The sequence below is a fragment of the Episyrphus balteatus genome, chromosome 3, assembly GCF_945859705.1.
Source record: "Episyrphus balteatus chromosome 3, idEpiBalt1.1, whole genome shotgun sequence".
NCBI lineage: Eukaryota > Metazoa > Arthropoda > Insecta > Diptera > Syrphidae > Episyrphus > Episyrphus balteatus.
In genome coordinates, this window is record NC_079136.1 from 68570394 (window position 1) to 68593108 (window position 22715).

Genomic DNA, 22715 nt, shown 5'->3' on the forward strand with positions numbered 1-22715 from the left:
TGTGAAGGAAAAATAAAGATAAATGAAAATTATACAAAATTTATTGAATAAACACATAATTTTTTTGAGTGAATAATATGACCAAAAAATTAAATCCTTAGATTTATGAAATTCAGATTTAGGCCCAATTTATTCACACTCCATTAAATTTAAAGTCGCCATTTAAAAAGGGAAATTTTAAAATTTGTATGCGATTTGACAGATTTATGATTTTTAATGGAGATTTTAAATATAATGGAGAGTGAATAAATTGAGCCTTAATGGATTGGATTTGAAATTAACTTAAATCCAAACTAAATCCAGAGTGAATAATATGGCCGTAATTGTGGCCACTGACTGCTTCTGCTATTACCTACTCCATGTGTTGTCAACCTAAGAAAATACGTAATTACGTAAAGTAACGTAGTTCATTTAGCACACGTTACATGACAGCCGGTTGTCAATTATTGTGAATGGGTCTTCCATCCTCGCTTTTGCTTTCATTCTTTGTAATGTAATATTTCTTTTATTTACCAAATAGAACTCAAAATTCTTGTGAAATTCCAATACAAAATTTAATGAATTTATAGGTAATTTATTCGTTGTCATTTAATTATTCAAATGCTTTTAAGAAATATAGGTAAGTAACTTTTATATTATTCCATTGTTTTATAATCATATACCTTTTATCGATCGCGAATGATTGTTTTTTTTTTTACATGATAAATGAACTGTTTTTTATACATAATTAAAAATTTGAGTTATTTAATTTATTATAAGCATTTTCTTTTCATGTTGCACATTATTTGCAGCATTTTGTTCATCTTGCTGCAGATATCTTTGAAACCTTAATCCTACACAACTTTTGCTATGCACTTCTTGATAGTTAAGGTATTAACCAAATGCTGTGAAACAGCCAAATTAGATAGGAAAGTTTTCTTTTATCTTCTTACTGATTAAATAACTTATCGGGCCTATAAAGTCAGGAAATACTCACTCTACGTGGGTGGCAAGCTAAACTAAAAATAATAAAATTATGAAATTAGAAATGACGAATAATTTTCAAGTCTCAACTTGATATACGAGTTATGAGTTTAGGAATAAGTTAGCACAATTGCACAAATGCACTTGAAGTTCTTATCACTACCACAAAAGGCACATTACCGCAAAGCGCAAACTTGCCATTGGTGATGCAGTCTAAACAAATATTGTATGTATTAGGTAAAATATATAGAAGGTACTTTTCATATAAAATAGAGTTTCATCAAGTAACTCTAGTGCGCGAGAACTACAACAGCTGTAGTTTATTTTTTTACTTAAGCAAATAAATAAAACCAACAAAATTTGCATACTGACAAAGTTAATGATCTAATAATTCCAATTGGAAACTAAGAATTTGTTGAGTTGTTAACAATTAATTAACAATTATAAAAATAAAAGGTTTATAGTGCTTCTGAAAACTCAGATAAATATAGTTACCGCTGAATTAATATATATTTGCAAACTTGTTCAGTGCAAATTTTTCACAGCTTATTACTCGTCTGTATTTTTGTATTTGTTACCTCATAGCTTTGGGTGAATCAATTTTGATAATTCTTTTTGTATTCGCAAGCTGGCGCCTGCTGTGTTGTCCCATTTCAATTCCGTTCAATCAGTGAGAAAACCATAAATCCAAGTTACGGTCAATAGAAGTCGGTTTTTTTTTTTTTTTTTATAAAAATGATTATCACATTAATGCATAATTTTACTTGTCATCGGACCCTTTATTCACTGCGTCATCTGTTGCCTAAAAGACTAAACTATCAATTTCCGTTTCACGACTTTCCATAAGATTGCATGAGTTTCCAAAACTTTGAAGCCGTTTTTCTCCAAACTAAAATTTTGCAGCTTCGTGGTTTTGTGCCCACAATATGATATTTGAAACATTGAACTGGGCAGCTTACGTAGAATGTTTAAGACTTAATATGTGTGTTTGAAGTCTTTCTGCTTCTAAGCTGGTAAATCGGCTTTGGTAATTCCCGTAATTATAGATTTTCTACCATTGAATTAATTTTTTGGAAAAGGGGACTAAGAAAATTTTTTTTTGTACGAAAGTTTTACCTACATCAGAAAGTTTAAACATTTTTTGGCATTCACATTAACTTAGGTAATATTTTGAAATAATTAGAATTGTAATAAGAAGTAGTTCACACATCCTGAAAAAGTAATATATCAAGGTGCATACAACGCACCAAGACGAATTTCTGGATTTTGCAGGTTTATGAAAGACAGAGTCCCAGCAGTTTTAAAGATTTCTAAAAATGACAACGGTTTGTTATAAAATAGCTATAATCCAAATTCGTCAAAAAGAAATATGAAATTGAAATTTTCTCAAACATCTTTAATTAAGTAAACATGTGGTCAAATAACCCAGCACAAAAAGGAATAATGTTCTATTTGCTCCACCTGTATATTAATATGTATTCTTAAGAATCATAATAGTTTAAGAGCTTAACCCTATTGAGAGTGGAGATATAATCAAATTGTCAGTTTAAATCGAAGTCTTATATGATTTTCGTGGGTTTAAATAACATGAGTTTATCAATTAACGGAGTAAGCTAAATTAACACAAATTCACATACTGAATATAAGGAATGATACTCTTTCAATTTCCAAGAGGATATAAAGACATTTTTTTTTCAATTATTCTTTAGCTTTTGGCTTACTACCTCAGTGAATCGTTTCGATGGAATCGGAAGAGTTATACAATTTAACAAAACGCGATTGCACGGATTTATTCATAGAATATCTGGATATCTGCTTGTTAAGATTCACTTTAAAACTTGTTATTTAATTGTAATCAAAACTCGTTAGGGTTTTAATTTGGTGCAATTTATGAAAATCTGTTTATATACTGTTTTTAAGTAAACTGAAAATAATGAATTGTGAAACATTTATGTCGAATTCCAAACAACCAAAAATTCGATCTGCAGTCGTTACTTTTTCCTTAAATGAATTCCAATGAAAAAAAATTCGATACTTTTTCCCGAAGAATCGATCCTTTTTAAATCATTTTCAAAAAAAATAAACAAATTTTACGTTTTTTGTTCTTAATATGAACTTATGTATACATATTCTTTTGTTTTGTATCGGTCACTTGGACACAAAAACATTCACAAAAAGAGATCGCTACCTTTTAAAATTTCCTAAACAGCCAAAAAGTATCGACTTTAGAAGCGATTTTATTACCGACTGCAAGAGTGGTTGAACGGAATTAGTAGAATTGATGTAGAATTTTGCGAGGAATTCAAATATTGTATTTAAAAAAATATATAATATGTGTGTTTGGATATTCTATAACTTACGAGTACCTCAAAAGTCTAAAAAAATATCCCATGTCCATAATTTCTTATTTTCAAACAAAGGTCATTTGCAGATTTAAGAAATCAAAAACCTGAAGAAGCTACAGAACTTAAAAAAAATCTATTTTTCGAAAATAAAATTGATTTTATATTTTTTTTAACAATTAATATATAGCTGAAATATTTATCTACTGCTTACTTACTTAAAGCTGCGTTGAATTAATTTTTCAATATAGCAAAAGTGGTTCAAAGTAGTTTTAATTACTAAGGAGTAGATAAATGTTCCCCATGTTCCCAAAGGAACGCAGCTAATAAAAAAATATAAACGTACTATTTCCGGATCTTAAATTCATTTAAAAAAATTTTAATGAGATTTTTGTAACCGTAGTTTTAATAAATGAAATTTATTCATTCAAAAAAATTCAATTTATTTAATTTTTTTATTTATGTGAATTTCCTTTTGCCACAAAAAATCAATTATTTGTAATTACATAATTTTGATCTTCTGTCAAAAAATACTGGGTAATAATGGTATCTCAAATTCTTTTTGCAAAAAGAGATTATTTATTATTGATCTGAGATCAAATTTTCTAGATCTCGATTTTTAAAGAGATTAACATCTATTTGCACACGCACCGAAGTAATTTACAGTTTTGTGAAAATTTGTTTTTGTAAATTTTTGACCAGGTCTTTTTTTTATATGGAAAAACTGCTCGCACACAGTTACGAACATAAATAAATCATTTGGCAATATCCATTTGCCACATGAGATCATTGGATTTGCTACAAAAATCTCTGTTTAAATGGAAATCCACATATTAATTTTTCGAAAACGTCGATGAAATTTTTTTAAGTTTATTTTTATAAATTATAAAGGCTTGGCCACACCAGAGGGTACGCTGTAGCGGTACGGGTAGCGGCAACGATATTTGTATTAAAAAAATTCCACACCCGAACGTTGATGTGTCAGTTTGGAATTTTTTCCATACAAATACCCGTACCGTTACCTGTACCTCTACCGCGTACCCTCCGGTGTGGCCAAGCCTTAAATCGGTTCATAATTTCTTAAGAAAGCGATATCAATTTTTTTTTGACTATTGTATTAAGTTATAAACAAATAATATGTATTTTTTTTTTAAGAACGGCTTTAAATGGTTTTCAAAATTTTATTTATAACAAAATATATTTAACCAACTTTTATAATTCATAATCAAATGCTTATAACAAGAATCCTTAATAGCCCTTTTTTAAATTTGTCATTCCTTTTTTTATTCAGCTTATCTTCAGTATTGACTTTTCGAATCTATTTTTTGAAAGAACGAAATAAAGGTATTTAATTTCGATGAAATTTTAACATCGATTTTAATTCCCTTCGAAAATTAAAAATTTAAATAAATCCATTCAATTGAACGAACGCTCAACAGCAATCTGTTTCAACCATAATGCCGCTGTTATAGCAGCCATTTCGTCATGTTTTTGGTTATGTGAAAGTTTGTTTACAAATCTAATCACACGTAAATGGTATACATATAAAATTATTCATCAAACTCAAGTCGACAAACATGTATTTAAATGTGAACACTCTGTCATAGGTAAACAAAAAAAAAATGTACACTTTTTGGCGCTTTTTATGTTCCCTTTTCGCGCCAACAAAAATAATTTTTCCAACTGCAATCATCATAAGGTTATTCATTCTAAAAATTTTCACCGCCCAAGTTTATTTCCTCTTCATAATTTTTATATTTCTTCTGTGATTTTGGTTATTGATTAAATAATAAATGATTTATTGACAAATATTATTCCATAAAACCATAAAGGTTTTACTTCATTTAAAAGTCCGAAAAAAAATTCGTGATCTTCTATTTTATATTTGATTTTGGAATTTTGATAAAAGTATTTTATAAACCAGCACGACAAATGGCCACCAAATCGGGCGCAATTAATTCAAATAAATATGCTGCTGGCAGCCAACCCTTCACAGTTCTAATTGAAGGCAATATTGGCAGTGGAAAGACAACATTTCTAAATCATTTTAATAAGTTCCAAAATGATATATGCCTTCTAACTGAACCTGTTGAAAAATGGAGAAATTGTAATGGGGTCAATTTATTGGTTAGTAAATAGAAAAACCTATTTTTTCTTTAAATAAACTAAATTGATTGATTTGTGTCTCTTAGGAACTTATGTACACTGAACCACATCGCTGGGCAATGCCATTCCAAAGCTATGTCACCTTGACCATGTTGCAAAGTCACACACTGACTACAAACAAAAAAGTTAAACTTATGGAACGATCCATTTTCAGTTCAAGGTAAGTACACGGGAAGCAACTTTTGATAACTTACAACTCCTTTTTTTTCCAGAATAGGTATAGACAACTTTTCAAATGTTCAGTATTCGTTCTTTCCTTACAGTGTAGAAAAAATAATAATTTTTTGATGTCAAGTCATATTTTAAGATGTTTAGCAGAAGCAACAAAAAAAAATAATTCAAAACGCGTGGTTTTTTTTTTCTTGTTTCACTATGACGGCATTTCATATCGAAAAACTGATCATTTTTTTGTTTCATCAGAATAGGTCCATTAAATGAATTTATACCAAGTTCTTCTTAAAAAAGTATTTTACTTATATTAGGTCTGTTTGGGTACTGCCTTAAACAGAAATATTTCTACTTTTTTCAACATTTTTAGCCCAATTCCTGTTTGGGTACTCTGGAATGGTGTGGTTTTGTACATTATTTTTGTCAAAAAAAGAAATATTTCTGTTTTAGGCAGTACCCAAACAGACCTATTATTTACTAGGTCGACGGGTCGGACTTCGTTCTGCCTTTTCTAGTATTTATTTCCAATTTTTGGCTTTGTAATGAGTTAACCTTTTCCAATACAAAAATAATCGGGCCAAAACTTGATATGTGCAGAACAAATATAAAAAGTATTAAAAAAAGCAAATCATTTGTGTACGAAGTTTCATTATCTAATATTATTATTACGAAAAACTTTTTCTGTTATTGGCACGGGTTTTTTTGCGTCAAATAGTCAAAATGTTTTTAAAAACAAAATCTTATGTGTCTCAAACTCCTTTCAATCACTTGCAGTCGCTACTAAAATTTGATACTTTTTGGCTATTTAGGAGATTCAAAAAGTAGCGATCTTTTTTTGTAAATTTATGTGGTCCTCGTTACAGATCAAAAATCAAATATTTACTATTTTGAAACGATTTCATGTTTAATATATTTTTTATTTTTATCCAATAAAGATTATATAATTCACAAATATACAAAATCTGGCTCTGGTTTTACTTCGGAAATTTTTGCAAAAAGTACCTATGTCTATCGATAAACCCCGCCAGCATAATAGAAAAATATGACTCTCCCGTTCCACAAATACGTTTTTCTTACTTTTTTTGTTTACGCAACCTTTTTTCATATAACGTTATTACGTAAAATTATCGTCGATAAACCGACTTAAAAAACAACCAATGTTTTTATTTTGTTGACTTTCGTTTTAACTTCCGATAACGCTAATTTTTTACTCCACTTTAAAAATAGTATTCTCTCTCGTTGAAATTTGTATTTGTTTGTTCTCTTACCGTAACCGTGTGAGTAACTCCAACGTTTCCAGTAACCAAAGCAATAGCAAACAATCTAAAAAATAAACGACTAAAAATGAAAAGATTCCGTCTTAATTCTATGCATACGTCTTAATATTAAAATACATTTTTTCTTAAAAAAATTAAATCAATTATTTTGTATTAATATTTGGTAGTTGAAACAACTTAAACAAATTTTAAGTTTCAGTTTATCATACCAATTTTTAACTGTGATTTTTTCGAACTCTAAATATGGAATATTTGCCTATAATTTGACGACAGCGCCACCTACCGCGTCCAATTATGAAACAAAACCTGTCTCGGATGGACCTTTTCACATACGCAAAATTTCAGAAAAATCTGTCCAGTCGTTTAGAAGGAGTAGGGTCACAAACGCACAGGAGAATTATATATACAGGGTGTCCCAAAAGTAATGGATCAAACGAAATATGCTGATAGGCCAACTTAAGGGCTCTCAGAATTTGGTAACTTGTTCATCCCAAATCTTTACGGTTTTCGATTTAATGCAGTTTTTGTGAAATTTCGAAAAATCCCGACTTTGCATCAGTATTTTGCTTTCTCCGCTCATAATTGATTTTTGTGTTTTACAATTCTTCCACTAAAACATTGCCTAATAATAGGAAATAATTAATTAATCAAAATATTTTTTATTTCATACGCCATTTTGCTGCAAATTAATTAACAGTTTCATGTTTTATAAAAACTCAATTTCTTACTTTTATTTCAGAGCAGCATCCCGAAAAAAATTTGTATAGTGTGATACTGGTTTATTATGTTAAAAACTTGCCGTGTTATTGCAGTTTTCAAAAATGTATAAAAATTTCCAAAGTTGAAATTAGAACGAAAGATATTACAATTTAAATGCAACAAAACAGGGCTTTTCAGAGAAAAATAACAAACAAAAATAAACACATTTTCTCGACTGTTGTTTGTTTATTTCTTTTTGAATAAAAGTCTCGATTTTTGTTTGTTATTTTTCTCTGAAAAGCCCTGTTTTGTTGCATTTAAATTGTAATATCTTTCGTTCTAATTTCAACTTTGGAAATTTTTATACATTTTTGAAAACTGCAATAACACGGCAAGTTTTTAACATAATAAACCAGTATCACACCATACAAATTTTTTTCGGGATGCTGCTCTGAAATAAAAGTAAGAAATTGAGTTTTTATAAAACATGACACTGTTAATTAATTTGCAGCAAAATGGCGTATGAAATAAAAAATATTTTGATTAATTAATTATTTCCTATTATTAGGCAATGTTTTAGTGGAAGAATTGTAAAACACAAAAATCAATTATGAGCGGAGAAAGCAAAATACTGATGCAAAGTCGGGATTTTTCGAAATTTCACAAAAACTGCATTAAATCGAAAACCGTAAAGATTTGGGATGAACAAGTTACCAAATTCTGAGAGCCCTTAAGTTGGCCTATCAGCATATTTCGTTTGATCCATTACTTTTGGGACACCCTGTATAATAGACTAGCTGACCCGGCGGACTTCGTTCCCCCTTTTCCAAGTTTTATTTCCAATTTTTGATTTTGTAATGTGTTAACCTTTTCCCATTACACATAGGTACATACATATGTAAAACTGTTTAAAATATTAAACAAAGCAAATCATTTGTTTGACAGCTATTACAAATTTTTATCGGAATTTATTCAACCAATAAAGGTTATATAATTCACAAATATACAAAAACTGGCTCTGGTTTCACTTCTTATTTTTTTTTTGCAAAAAGTGCCTAAATCGATGAATCCCGCCTGCCATTATAGAAAAATATGACTCATTCTCCCTTTCTTTTGTGAAACTGTTAATGATTTGTGTTTTGCACCAGAGGCCTGGAATTCCAACACCAAGAACGATCTTTTTACTTTTTTTTTGTTTAAACAACCTGTTTTCTTATGACGTTATCACGTAAAATTATCGTCCGTAAACCGACTATACAAACAACCATTGTTTTTGTTTTGTTGACTTTCGTTTTAACTTCCAAAATTTTTATTTGCGGAATGTAGCATCCACTTTCAACGCTCATTTTTAATCCACTTTAAAAATAGTATTCTCTCTCTTACATATTTTGGTTTCATTGAAGTTTGTATTTGTTCGTTTCTAAACCGTTACCGTGTGAGTAATGTTGGAGCCAGTAACCGAAACAATAGCAATAGGATAAAATCTTAAAAAAAACGATTAAAAATGAAAAGATTTCGTCTTAATTCTATTCATACATACGTCGAAATATTTCTTTAAAAAAAATAAATCATTTGATTTTTATGCGGAAATTGTATTAATGGTAGTTGAAACAACTTAAACAAATTTTAAGATGCAGTCATAAATTTAATTGAGATATACTGATGGTAAACAATTTTCTTTGCGGGACTAACATTTTAAAGAGTTAATTCATGTTTGTTTTTATTACCCTTGAATATGAGCGATTTTGAACCCCAAATATTGAATTTGCTTATAACTTGACAACATACCAGGTCCAACTATAAAACAAAACCTGTCTCGAACGAACCTTATCACACACACACACACACACACACACAATTTCATAAAAATCTATATCTACTGTCATTCGGACTTCAAATATGGAATTTAACTATAACTTGACAACAGCGACACCTACTGGGTCCATACCACACACACAAAATTTCACAAAAATCTCTCCAGTCTGGTCAAAATATGCAATTTTTCTATAACTCGACATCAGCGCCACCTACCGGGTCCAATTATGAAACAAAACCTGTCTCGGATGGACCTTATCACATCCACCAAATTTCAGAAAAATCTCTCCAGGGGGCCAATTCTGGTTCTGTGAATAAGTGAAACGAAAAGCTTTTCACTTGTTCACTCATTTTATTCTCTTTCTGTGAAAAAATGAAAACAAACATCAAAAATATTCATATAAATATATATTTTTTTCACTAAATTATTTGTGATATCATAGGATGAGAATCGTTTTTCGTTTCAAATGAAACGAAAAAGTGAAAAGAGTGTTTGAAAGCTAAAATGAAAAAGTTTTTTTTTCGATTCACGTTTTCACAGAACCAAATTGGCCCCCAGTCTGGTCAAAATATGAAATTTTCCTAACTCGACAACAGCGCCACCTACCGGGTCTAATTATAAAAAAACCTGTCTCGGACGGACCTTATCACATAAACAAAATTTCACAAAAATCTGTTCAGTCGTTCGTTCAAAATATGAAATTATCCTAAAACTCGACAACAGCGCCACCTACCGGGTCCAAATTTTGAAACAAAACCCGTCTCGGATAGACTTTATCACATACACAACATTTCATAAAAATCTGCCCAGTCTTTCGTTCAAAATATGCAATTTTCCTAAAATTCGACAACAGCGCCACCTACCGGGTCCAATTATAAAAAAAAACTGTCTCGGACGGACCATATCACATAAACAAAATTTCACAAAAATCTGTTCAGTCGTTCGTTCAAAATATGAAATTATCTTAAAACTCGACAGCAGCACCACCTACCGGGTCCAATTATAAAAAAAAAAACTTGTCTCGGACGTACCTTATCACATAAACAAAATTTCACAAAAATCTGTCCAGTCGTTCGTTCAAAATATACAATTTTCCTAAAACTCGACAACAGCGCCACCTACCGGGTCCAATTATAAAACAATCCTGTCTCGGATGGACTTTATCACATACACAAAATTTCACAAAAATCTGTCCAGTCGTTCGTTCAGAATATGCAATTTTCCTACAACTCGACAACAGCGCCACCTACCGGGTCCAATTATGAAACAAAACCTGTCTCTGATGGACCTTATCACACCCACCAAATTTCAGAAAAATCTGTCCAGTCGTTTAGAAGGAGTAGGCTCACAAACAAACGCACAGGAGAATTATATATATAAGATATTATTTATATAGTAGCCTTTTTATTCATAAAAAAAATAACAAAACTGTCCAGGAATTGCATTGCTTAATCTCCTTATACAATCTCTCCGAATATCTTTCCTAAATTATTAAATGGTGGGCTAGGAAGAATTTTTGACTTGAAAATTGACGATCACAAATTTTATCGGTACTTACAGGCTTGGGGATTGGAACTGTTGACCATTCTATTTACTGTGGTAACATTACAAATAAAAAATGCTTTTTGCTCTTTATCTTGTCAATTATCCACCGAAACTGGAAGCAAATGAAAACATTTACTCGTCAATGAGTGTTTTTTTGCAGTTCTTTACCACCATTCATGTTTTTTTTTACCCCCGGAATATTTGTATCTCAAGTTAGAATAGATCACATTCACACTTCGTTAATTTTTTTAACGGTGCCATGTCTGGTATATCCTTTATTCATTCATTATTCAATGAATTTAGCGATTTTAATCCACCCATTGTTTTTCAAAATTTTAATATAATTATTAAATTACTCTAAGGAAACTCAAGTTATTGGTTTTATGATAAATTTTCTAGAAATTCACAAAAACATTAAAACATTACTAGGATGTATTTATTCTGATGAACAAAAATATAAATTAATTTTTGACTAAACAATCTTTATAAGAAAACCAATGGGAAAGTTATGGTCCTTTTTAAAATAATCTTCACCGTTGCTTTTTCTAACATCTTAAACTAACAGAAAACCACCATTAGGTAGGGATAAACAATTGGTGAACATTTGAAAACTTGTGTACCCTTTCTGATGAAAAGAAATGTTTTTCTTACTTTACTTGTGTTTCTCTCCGGTTAGATACTGTTTTGTGGAGAATTTATATTCTAACAACACACTTCACGAAGGGATGTATCAAATCCTTGATGAATGGTATAAATTTATAGAAAAATCCATCCATATTCAAGCTGATCTCATTGGTAATTTTGTCATTTCTTCAAATTCCCCTTAGAAAATAATGACTAACTAAATTTTATTTAGTTTATCTTCGAACATCTCCGGAAATTGTTTATGAACGAATGAAAAAACGTGCACGCTCCGAAGAGAGTTGTGTTCCACTTAAGTACCTGCAAGAATTACACGAACTTCATGAGAATTGGTTGATACATGAGAGAGTTGGACCAAAAATTCCTGTAAGAATTCTATACACTTTTGTTGACTTTTAACAATTTTCATCAATATTTTGTATTGTTTTATATTTTGCAGGTTCTAGTATTAAATGGTGATTTAGATTTGGAACACATTGGCACCGAATACATTCGTTCCGAAGAGAGCATTATAAATTTCTCGGATGTCGAGAGGCAAGCTATTTTAGTTTCGCCAAGTAAAAGACATCGTTTATCTTAGAATTATTTTTCATTTAATTATTGATTTTCAAACATGCACTTGGTTTAAAAATTTATGTTAATTTTGTATATTTTTCTTTTTTTTAGCACAATCTTTTGTTTGTTAAGTAATCTCTTTATATTTTTATTTTAACTATAAATCTATTAGATGGATCTAAAGTTTTTATAATATTTCTGACACATTATCAATAAAAAATAAATATGTATAATACGCTGACCTATTTTAGAAATAATAATTTGTGACCAATAATAATTTATGTATTAAGTAATTCCCTAATTACAATAAAGAATATTATAATTTCAAATTTTCAATTTAAATTTTTTTTAATTCATTTCTATAACAAAACTTATATGATCATGTTTCTCACGAAACTGTTTTGTCCTGTTCTGGTTAAATAATTTCCTCGTTAAGCAGGACTGTAATCGAAGAAGGTTTTAGTTCCGAAAAAATATGTTTCCGATCAGAATCGACTTGATCTATTGTACCCTCAATGTTTTCTGTGTTTTGGAACTGCTTTGAAAAAAAACCTTGAAAAGAATTTCAGTTTTTTTTAAAATGCCATGAAAATTCTCTGCAATTCGTGTTTCATTGCAGCACCTATAGGTGCAGGTTATCAAGCGTTTCTGGTTGTATTTACACTAACAGTGACGAGCAAAAGTGGTCAAATGTTTTGCCGTTTTTGAATAAGTTGTTTAAACTTAGTGTTGTTTACATAATTTAATTAGAATCGTTATAATTTTTTTTATTTTCTATATTATACCCCCATTTGTTTTAATCATTTAAATTTAACAGAATGCTTCACTACAAAAATGGAGAGTACATATTAAGTTGATTTTTGGACTTGACCAATTCTGCTCGTTTTGGAATAATGCTTTTGTTTCAATTTGTTTAGTTCATTTGAATTAATTTATACCACATTTTGAAATGCCTCGATATCTATCAAATTGTGAAGAAATAATTTGTAAATTGTGCGATTTCAGATTAATATAAATCAAAAGCTCATCAATCTTGAATTGGGGGTTTTCTTACTGTTCTAACAATTGGACATTTTTAAAGGTTTTTGGTGGAAACTGAAAAACAATATCAGACAAAACGTAATCTTTTTCTGACAATAAACTTGGAAAATTGTATCGATTTTCTTAGATATTTTGTCAGGTAATGATAGAAGGAATAAAGTTTCTGACAAGATCTTTTTAAGGTACTTAAAAGGGTAAAATTGCTTGAAAAAAAAAAAACGATTGTTTTTCTTTGGGAAGCCGCAATTTTGTCAAAAATCAAAATTTTTACTATTCCTTATTCAATCGATCATTACCTTTATTCATTTATCCTAAAAATTAATCTTTCGTTGTTTTTATTTCTCATAATTTGGATCAGAGATCGTTTTTGTGAAGGAGGAAATCTATTACGGGAACAACTGAACCCAATATTTTTGTAAATCTATCGCAAATTTTTAAAATATATTTAATTCGCGACATGTACAGTTGTCATTCTATGTATTTATTTTATAAAAAAAAAAAAACATGCATGTCTTAAGCACTGTTTACATGAGAGCGACCAAAAAATGAGCGAATGAACGAACAAATGAAATTTAATATATTTTTAAAGTAAATTTTTAAATAAAATGTTAACTAGTGTATATTTTTTTCAAAGAAAATTATAACATTTCAATTTCTAAAATAAGAAAAATGTGAATTGTCCGTACGAACAAACTTTTATTCGTAACGACCAATTTGTTTTTTCATATTTTCATATTTTCTTATTTTAGATATTAAAATGTAATTTTTTGTTTAAAAAATTTTATTTTTAGTTGCCTTGCTACTGTTAAAAATAGTTTTAGTAAAAAAAATTACTTTAGAAATACATTAAATTTCATTTGTTTGTCCATTCGCTCATTTTTTGGTCGCTCTCATGGGAATAGTGCTTTATTTAGGAGTACGTACATATATCTTCAGTTTGCTATCTTTTCCCCAATTTGTATGTTCTAATAAAGTCTTTCATATGTTTTGGTTACATAAAACTCATACAGGTTTGGATTTGTTTTACTTTAGTGCGGTTTGGCTGTCAAAATAATAAGTCTACTTTCTGTTATTCAAGCTAAATTTCTCCCATGCCCCAAGGCCGGTCCAACCCAAACGAGCGCCCTGTGCAGTGCAAACTTTAGCTTTGCCGCCCCTTATTTTAAATAATTCATTTCAGAATCTTTTGGGATACATTCACTTCAAATCAAATATTCAAATTGTTGAGTTCATTTTGATACCTAAAATTTTGGTCAAGTGAATTCCCATGTGAAAAAATCTGAAAGTTGCGCGTTTCTACTCAGATGATAGTATGAGAAATAAGAATTGAGTATATTTTTTTAGAGTTTTTTCTATGGAGATTTTCGAGTGAAACGCGCAAACAAAAATCTTGCACTTATGAAGTTTGATTTAAAACATTTTTTTTTATTTGAATTAATTACACTGGTTTACAAGGGTTTTGTTACCGAAACAAAAATATACTTTTCTGAAGGTTTTCGGTGTGCTGAATTCGAAGTCAAAAACAACAAATCAGCTCCCGTTTTTGAGATATTACCGTTAGAAAATGCAAAAAAACATTTTTTTGAGTTCTTCGGATATTATTCTTTTGTATAAGGAAAATTGTTTGAGCATACATATAGCGTTTTCGTTTGGTCGTCCGGGACTGTCCGGAATTCTCCCGAACGATTCTGAAACTGATCGTTTGGCACTCAATGACAGTTCTAATTCTGAAAAGAAGAGAAAATCGATTCCGAATTTTGAGGCAGAATCAAAACCAGAATCACGCACACATATGTTAACACTTAAGACGTCAAAGTAATGAAATGTCATTCTTTGTTATTCATTTCTCAATTTCAAGATTTTTAACTATGCACAAACTTTAAACTATATTAAAATAATGTGAAGAAAGAAAACAAAAATAGATACCTTAATGATAATAAAAAAAAAAATAAACAAAACAAAACTTTCATCAGACGTTCGCATTTGATGTTTCACAAATACAAAGAAACCCAAACTTTAGAATAAAAAAAAAGTATCTAACTCTGATCGTTTGGCATTCCGGATCGGACAGTCCCGGACGCTTCTAAGAATTCCCAAACGAAAACGCTAATAGTAACGGTTTCTATAAGAACTGTTTTCCATTTTTCGACACCTGTTTAAATCTTTTCAATATCTTTTGTATTGCCGGAAAGATTTAAACAGATTTAAAAAGGTGGTAAATAGTTCTTATAAAAACCGTTACTAAATAAGCTCAAACAATTTTCCATATGTGCCCTTAATTATGAAAGTGGACTAAGTCACTCCTAAAAATGGCCTCAAATCTAGCCTTAAAATAATTATTATAAAGTTTATTTGAAAGCGAAATTGCAGTAAATAAACTTTTTTATTGCTCCTCTAGTGATTTCATAAAAGAAACATAATTAAATCGTTATAAGAAAATTATTATGAAAGTTTTTCTTTAAACAATGCAAAAAGTGACTTAGTCCACTTTCATAATCATGGGCACATATATAAAAGAATAAGGTCCGAAGTGCTGCGTTTTCTAACGGTAATATTTCAAAAACGGGAGCTGATTAATTTTTTTTTTACTTCGGATTCGAATTCAACACCCCAAAAACTTCAGAAAAGTATATTTTTGATTCGGCAACAAAAAAAAAGTTTAATTTTGTTAACCAGTGTTATTATTGGCATTGATACATCATATACCTACCAAGGATTTTTTTAACGAAATGATAAAATTTTGTAATTTGGATGTTTAGAAATTTTGTTTAATATATGGGCAATTCCATGGTAACTCACGTTACATTCACAAAAATTTCCAACACATAAATAATTTTTTTTTTTTCAATTTTAATGTAAATTGATACGAAATTACTATCCATGAATGGAGCATAACTATTACTTTCATAATTAACTAAAAAAATTGTCTTTATTTTTAACATTTGCTTGGGAAAAATAAAAGTTTGATGGTAACTCACGTTACAAAAATCGGACACGAATTTTAAGAGTCCGACAGTATGAAGTTTTTATGTGAAATTAAGAATCTTAATTTGTTTTCAATGAAGATTCCATACATACAAAATTACAAGCTTTTAATATGAGTGACAAAACAAAACATTTTTTCAATATTTCGAGGAAAAATTTTAAAATATTTAGGTAACTCACGTTACATTATTTTGGTAACTCATGTTACCTGCGATTTGTGGTTCCAAAAGTAAAGAAAAGATGCATTTTCACTCAAGTTTTTTTTTAATCGAATAGTGTGTAACGAAGCTTGATTAAATGTTAACTTATTTTAGCACTCAAGAGGGGATATTGTCATCGTCATTATTAGACTCATCATATTTTCAGTTTGCTTGTTTTTCCGTCATTTTCATGTGAAATTCTTCTGTTGTTGGCAAGCTTATGCTATAAAAATGCTTTAAGATTATTAAACTCCCTGAATTTTATGTCTATCCATAAGAGAATACAACAAAGAATCTTTTCTTGCAACTTGCATAAACAGTTGCCGTTTGTAAATAGTAATTTGCTAATAAAAAAAGTAAAAAAGACTGCATAATTTGTTCAAAATTCGTGTCCACTTTTTCATGGAATTACCCATATGTAATAGTCTAGAAATGGGAATCCCTAAGTGGTACAATTTATATGGCATTTATTCGTCCATAGCTTCTAGAGTTTCTAGGAAAGAGTTCAAAATTGACCTTAAAATCACTAATGTATCGTCAAATACAGAGATTCATTCTTCTCTCCAAATTGTATTGCTTAAACCATATGCAATCTCTAATAATGTAAAATTTTGAAGATTGAGCCTTTATCATTGGGATACACAATCTTATGGTTGGTGCTTTTGATGATCTTATGTAAAAATCGCATATTTATATGCAATGACTTCCATTGTGGCTGTGGCACAATTTACCTCATTAATTGCACAACTAACTAATAAAAGTAACGACGACTCTGCATTTAGTTGGCCAAAGACATGAAACAAGTCAAAACGGGGAGTCTGTGGACCCGCAAGATGCAGAATCACAACAAAAAGCCCAAATAAAAGATACTCGAGCACCAGAACGACCAACATTCTACATATCCCATGAAGATGAGAAAAATTTAGTTACGCCCATCAACGAATTTACTGAAAAATCTGATGAGGGCTGAACACCATAGACAGTAGAACTGGTGAAAGCAGTTACTGTGAACTAGGTAAAAAAAAGTTTAAAATTAGAAACAATTTCAAAATAAAGTTAATTCCTGAGACAATTTTCTGTATTCCATATATATGAACACATTTTATTTAAAAATCTTAAATTAACAATTTTTGTTTATGAGTTTAGTCAAAATTACACGAGGACATTAAACTACTATCATTATTTTGGAGGAGGTCCATTAACTAACGGCGGTCGCATTCCCATTGCACCAATTGGCGGTGGTGGTCCCATCATTCCCATCGGACCCATCATCGGCGGTGGACGCATACCCATCATTGGTGGAGGTATCGGCCCATGAGCGCCCATCATCATTGGCGGCATTCCTGGGGGCATCATTCCCGGTCGTGGTGGTGGACCGATATTTGTTGGTGGTGGAATAGCAACACCACCAGGTTTTGGTGGTGCTGTTGCAAATGGATTTTGAGAAATTTTACCAGCTTTGAATGCTGCAGTGGTAGCATCAATTAAATGTTGGGCTTGCTCTTCCATCCATTTTTGATAGTAGAATTTGACATTGTCACGATGTTTGCGACCAGTGCAGTGTGTTTTTCGCACACTGGGAGAATCATGCGTTAGATATGTGTCGCAATAGTCACAATAATATTTAGGCATTTTGCCTTGTTTATTTTAAAGTATTTTTAATTATTAAATTAGTAAATTTATAGAAAAGTATTTTTCTACACTACCGGACGCTTGTAAAATAAAAAAGAAAATTCAGCACAAGCATTTTTTTGACAGCTGTCACGTTGACAGTTGACATATCATATTCAGCAATTAAGGGGTGAACACATTTGAAAGGTAAGACTTATACCTGGGACACACTACTTTTTTCAACATTTTTAACCCAATTCCTGTTTGGGTACTCTGGAACTGTGTAGTTTTGTACATAATTTTTGACAAAAATTTAAATATTTCAGTTTTAGGGAGTACCCAAATAGACCTACTATATGGAATTTATTACCGATATTAAGGATCTCAAAAAATGTATCATTCGTTTTATTTATTCAAAATAATCAGTTTGCATTTTATACGACTATGTTCACTTAAAAGATCCAATAATAGCCTGTTTTCACTAGAGCCCATTCTCATTTCGAATGTCAAAAATCGCAAAGAAAAAAAATTGGTTTTCTGTAAAGCCAGTTTACGGACGATGATTTTACGTGATAAAGTAAAACAGTGTTACCGTCCTAGCTGGGGGGGAAGGGGGATAAAAATGGAGAAAAGCGAGGTTAGGATTTTAGGTTGGATAAAGAAACGGTGATGGCAAAGGTAAGATGTGAAGTGAGAACGGATCCTTAATCGAAGGAAGAAACTGAAACTAAAATTATTAAGGTAAGTTTTGAACAGAAAAGGAAACGGAATGGAAACCGGATATGGAAATTAAGGACTTCAAGGGTAAGCAAAATGAAGGGAAAAATAAAAAATGTATTGTATGGGATTTTTTTTCTTTTTTGGGATGAGTCTGACTCTGGGACCTGGCACGCTCGCGAGGCACGGCTCAACTCGCCGGAATAGGGGGGGATCTTGTCCCTCGGTCAGACTAGACCAGGTAACAAAAACATAAATCGTGCCAAAGAAAAATTTCACAAAAAAAAACGAAAAACGTTACTCACAGGTAACCCTCCACCACATAAAAAAAATACGGCTTACCACCAAGTATCGACGAAAATTTTTCGGAGTGACGTTGCTGATGTTGGGCAACGCATAGCCCACCCTACCATGGAATCCATTTCCACTTTTGTTGGATTCCCCTGATATCTTCCTTCATGCGTCCTTCAGCCCATTCTGGATTATCGCCCGAGGCACATACCTCCCATTCCACCCCCCTGAAAATCAAAAACCTAGAATTCCATTAAGCTGGTGTACAGCTCAGAAAAACACATGACGGTTTGGGTGATTCACAAACATAATTTTTCTTATTTTTATTAAAGAATTTTAAACGATTCGACAAACATTGACTGGATCATTTTCATTCAATTTAGTTTTTAATTTTATTATAAATTAATTAACAAAAAGAATTTTAGCTTTATTTTATTTTTACATGACAAGTTATATTTTTTTTTTTATTTTTTTTTATTTTGATTTTTGTTTAAAATTTTTACCTTTTTTTTTCTTATTTTCAAAAAATTGAATTTTACTTTATTCTTCTTTAAACTCAAAAATAAAGTTTTCAAATAAAAAAGTATATAAATTTATTTGATTTTTTTTTTTTTTTATGACGAAAAACATTTAACACAGAAACTTTCCTTCCGCTATATAACCCCAATATGAATTGAAGGCCAATTGGACCTCAAGGTGAATATCCCCCTGTACCTTTTGAAATACAAAAACTCACTCTGGATTTTGGACCTTTGTGTCCTTTTCATTCAAATTTTCGAAACTCTACACCTGCCTAAATTGAGCTCAGTTTAGGAGTACAAAAAAAAATTTTTGGTTGCGTCTTCTATGACGTCGTTTCCCGAAGGCACCGAGGGTCGGGTTTTCTAACTCTAGCGGGTATCAACTTTCCTCTTAAAGGATTTCGTATTTGCTTTTATCTTTTTTTTTTTTGAAGTTTAAATTTTTCAAAAGAATTACAGAATTATTAAAAAAAAAATATTTTTTTTTTTTTTTTTTACAATTATTAATTTCTTAAACGAAAATATCACCAAAAAAAAAAAATTTTATGATTTTAATTTTTTTTTATCTTTCATTTTTTTTTTTTTTTGTTAAAATATATCTTTTTTTGTAATGATTTCTGTTTAATTTAGTTTCGGTTTTATTTTGCGGATTCTTCGTGGAAGTGCCTTTTGCACGTATCTGGGATTCTTATATATGTCTTCAAGATTTATCTTTGCAATTTAGGTTGGAGTTTTCCTTTCTTTATAATTCGCCGAAAACAATTTTTTTTATTTGAATAAAATGCTTGGAGTGAAAGACTATTCGAAAGAATTCTCAGGTACATTCAATAAATTTTACTTGAGGAATGTTAAATATTATTGGCGGCCACGACCGTTTGACTTTGTCGGTGACCGCCAAATCTCGAGACCCTTTCACCGTTAAAGCCTAAACGCGTTGGAACGTTAGATAACTGTATTTAAGACTATCATAATGTACCACTTACCGATTTGGGATTTTTTTATTTTTCTTATTTTAGCTTTTCAATAAAAACTTCCTTCGCTCGCCAGAGGATCAGTATCCGGTTTTGGTTCTTTTTAAATTTTGAATTAAAATTCAATTCGAATTATTGCCGGATATACAACATACAAAAAAAAAACGCACTGCCTTACAAAAAAAAAGATCTTGGTTTTGCTGACTAACTTTAACTTTTTATCACTTTGGTAGCTGGTACTAGCCACCGACGATATGAATCCACTTTTACAAACTACTCGTACTGGTGAATAACTACGCTATTGCCACCCAGTGTTTCTTTCTTTTCTATCGTTCCAGATTTTCTCCCACCTCCACATTTATCTCTGACTCTATATTTCAGGTTGCAAATGGTGTGATTCCTCACACACCATCATCTGTGATTCATGTACCTATCAGGTATATAGCCCTAGTAGGTGTCTTCCCTATGTCATAATCATTTCCAATCATGTGCCTAACTGATATACAGTCATAGTAATTGCTTTTTCTATACCACAAGGTGAATATAGTAGTGATAGCATGGACACAAACCCATAACCCAAAAAGATTTCTTCCAATTTCTACTTGTTATAGAAGATTTTGAGAAACAACAATTCATCGGTTTCCTTTTGCCTTTCATATCCGGCTACATTTCCGGAATGAAATATAATTATATCTCATGAATCTTTTATTTTTCTACAGATCTACTCCCGACTCTACCTTACCAAATGGACTCATCTCTATAATCTACTACTTTTTTTCTTTTCTAGATTTTGTTACTTCCCCTCTTAACGAGGCGGCCATCATTGTTTTGACGAAACTCTCTCCTACAAAAATGGAGTCAAATGTCAACAACACGATGAAGAAGGAGGACGTCTGCTTGGAAGGTAAATAATTTTCATTATTATTTTTATTATTATTTTTTTTTTTTTTTTTTGATATTTTTACTTCTAGTCATCGTGACAAGCCTAAACACTTCTTTCAACAAATCAGCCTCCAACAACGACAGTGCAAATTCTATACGCATTGCCAGTGCTGATACATCACTAAATGCATCCCTCCCACCAAGTCCATGGGAGTCGCGACGCATTCGTGCCGATTTAATCGAAGCCAAGGCTTGTTAAATTTAAACAAGAAATCGAACGTCAACACAAAATCGTCAAGAAATGGAGCCAATGTATGATAGTAAAGTTCGTGAACTCACTAAACAATGTGATTTCTCATCCAACAAACTGCTAGACATGGAAAAGTACATGACTGTGATGCGTAAGAGAGAACAACGTTCCAAATCCGAATTGACTGCTGCCAAGAGCGAACTCAATGAACAAGAGTTAGCTTACGAAGAAACGATTCATGAGCTTCAGCGAACTAATGCGGAAATTGAAGAGAATGCGAGACTCATGCAACACGACTTGACCAATGAATTGAGTGATTATCGACGACATTCAGATAATGATACAGCTTTCTTTTATTTCTCAATTCTATCAAAATTTTGAATGGAAGTTCAAAATTCAAGTCAAGGTAACAAAAGTAGCCGCGAATTTGTTGGATATAATTAATTTGTAAATATTGACATAAATGTTTATAACAAAGTTTTCTGTTTTTTTCTTAAAGGATGGAATTAACATAATATATTGTTAATTTTAGAGAAGAGGCTGAATGGCAAATTAAAAATTTTGACAACTGGCGCAATTCAGAAAAAGTGTTCATAAATTCAAAGTAAAATACATGCGCATATAGTTTTTCTGACATTAGTCTGATCGCAAATGAGCATGTAAACAAAGCAACCATGCAACCATGAAGGCACCCACTATCCTTTCCTCCAATATGTCCAATCATAGTCATCGTAACAAAACACCGGTTAGGAGGAGGACTGGGTCGACTAATAGCCGGTGAACGCCTTTTTTTCTTTTTTTTTTTTTCTTTTTATTTTGATTTTATGAAGTTGACTTCAAAAATTTTCTATTCAATAAGCATCAGGTGTGTGGGGTATTTGTCCGTGGGGAGTTACCCACGTTAACAGCCGGGCTATGATTTGTACTTATTTATTTTTTTTTTTTTTTTTTGCTTAAGTTCTTTTAAAAACATTATTATTGCCAATTTGTTCTACAGTACCTTTAATAATTTTTTTTCTTTTACAGGGGCGTACATCATCTTTCTACTATGTTTTGGAATATCGTTGGCAGAG

The 22715-nt window shown here is 30.9% G+C and overlaps 2 protein-coding genes and 1 long non-coding RNA gene across 4 annotated transcripts; 2 read left to right on the forward strand and 1 right to left on the reverse strand.

Moving 5' to 3' along the window:
- Nucleotides 1–462: 462 nt before the first annotated feature.
- LOC129914318 (deoxynucleoside kinase) lies at nucleotides 463–12506 on the forward strand. Of its 2 annotated transcripts, none has more exons than XM_055993506.1 (6): nucleotides 463–619; nucleotides 5230–5432; nucleotides 5498–5631; nucleotides 11653–11771; nucleotides 11833–11984; nucleotides 12058–12506. In XM_055993506.1, the coding sequence occupies exons 1-6, from the start codon at nucleotides 601–603 to the stop codon at nucleotides 12196–12198; spliced, it is 768 nt and encodes a 255-aa protein (XP_055849481.1). In that variant the 5' UTR covers nucleotides 463–600; the 3' UTR covers nucleotides 12199–12506. The 2 variants fall into 2 exon arrangements, with proteins under 2 accessions (XP_055849481.1, XP_055849482.1); XM_055993507.1 differs by lacking the exon at nucleotides 463–619 and adding an exon at nucleotides 4696–4912.
- Nucleotides 12507–17471: 4965 nt separating this feature from the next.
- Nucleotides 17472–18106, reverse strand: LOC129914490 (U1 small nuclear ribonucleoprotein C). The gene has a single exon (XM_055993770.1). It carries the CDS (start codon nucleotides 18029–18031, stop codon nucleotides 17579–17581), a length of 453 nt encoding a protein of 150 aa, XP_055849745.1. The 5' UTR covers nucleotides 18032–18106; the 3' UTR covers nucleotides 17472–17578.
- Nucleotides 18107–21284: 3178 nt separating this feature from the next.
- Nucleotides 21285–22119, forward strand: LOC129915620 (uncharacterized). The gene is made up of 2 exons (XR_008772336.1): nucleotides 21285–21414; nucleotides 21482–22119. It is a non-coding gene; the product is annotated as an uncharacterized LOC129915620 (long non-coding RNA).
- Nucleotides 22120–22715: the final 596 nt, after the last annotated feature.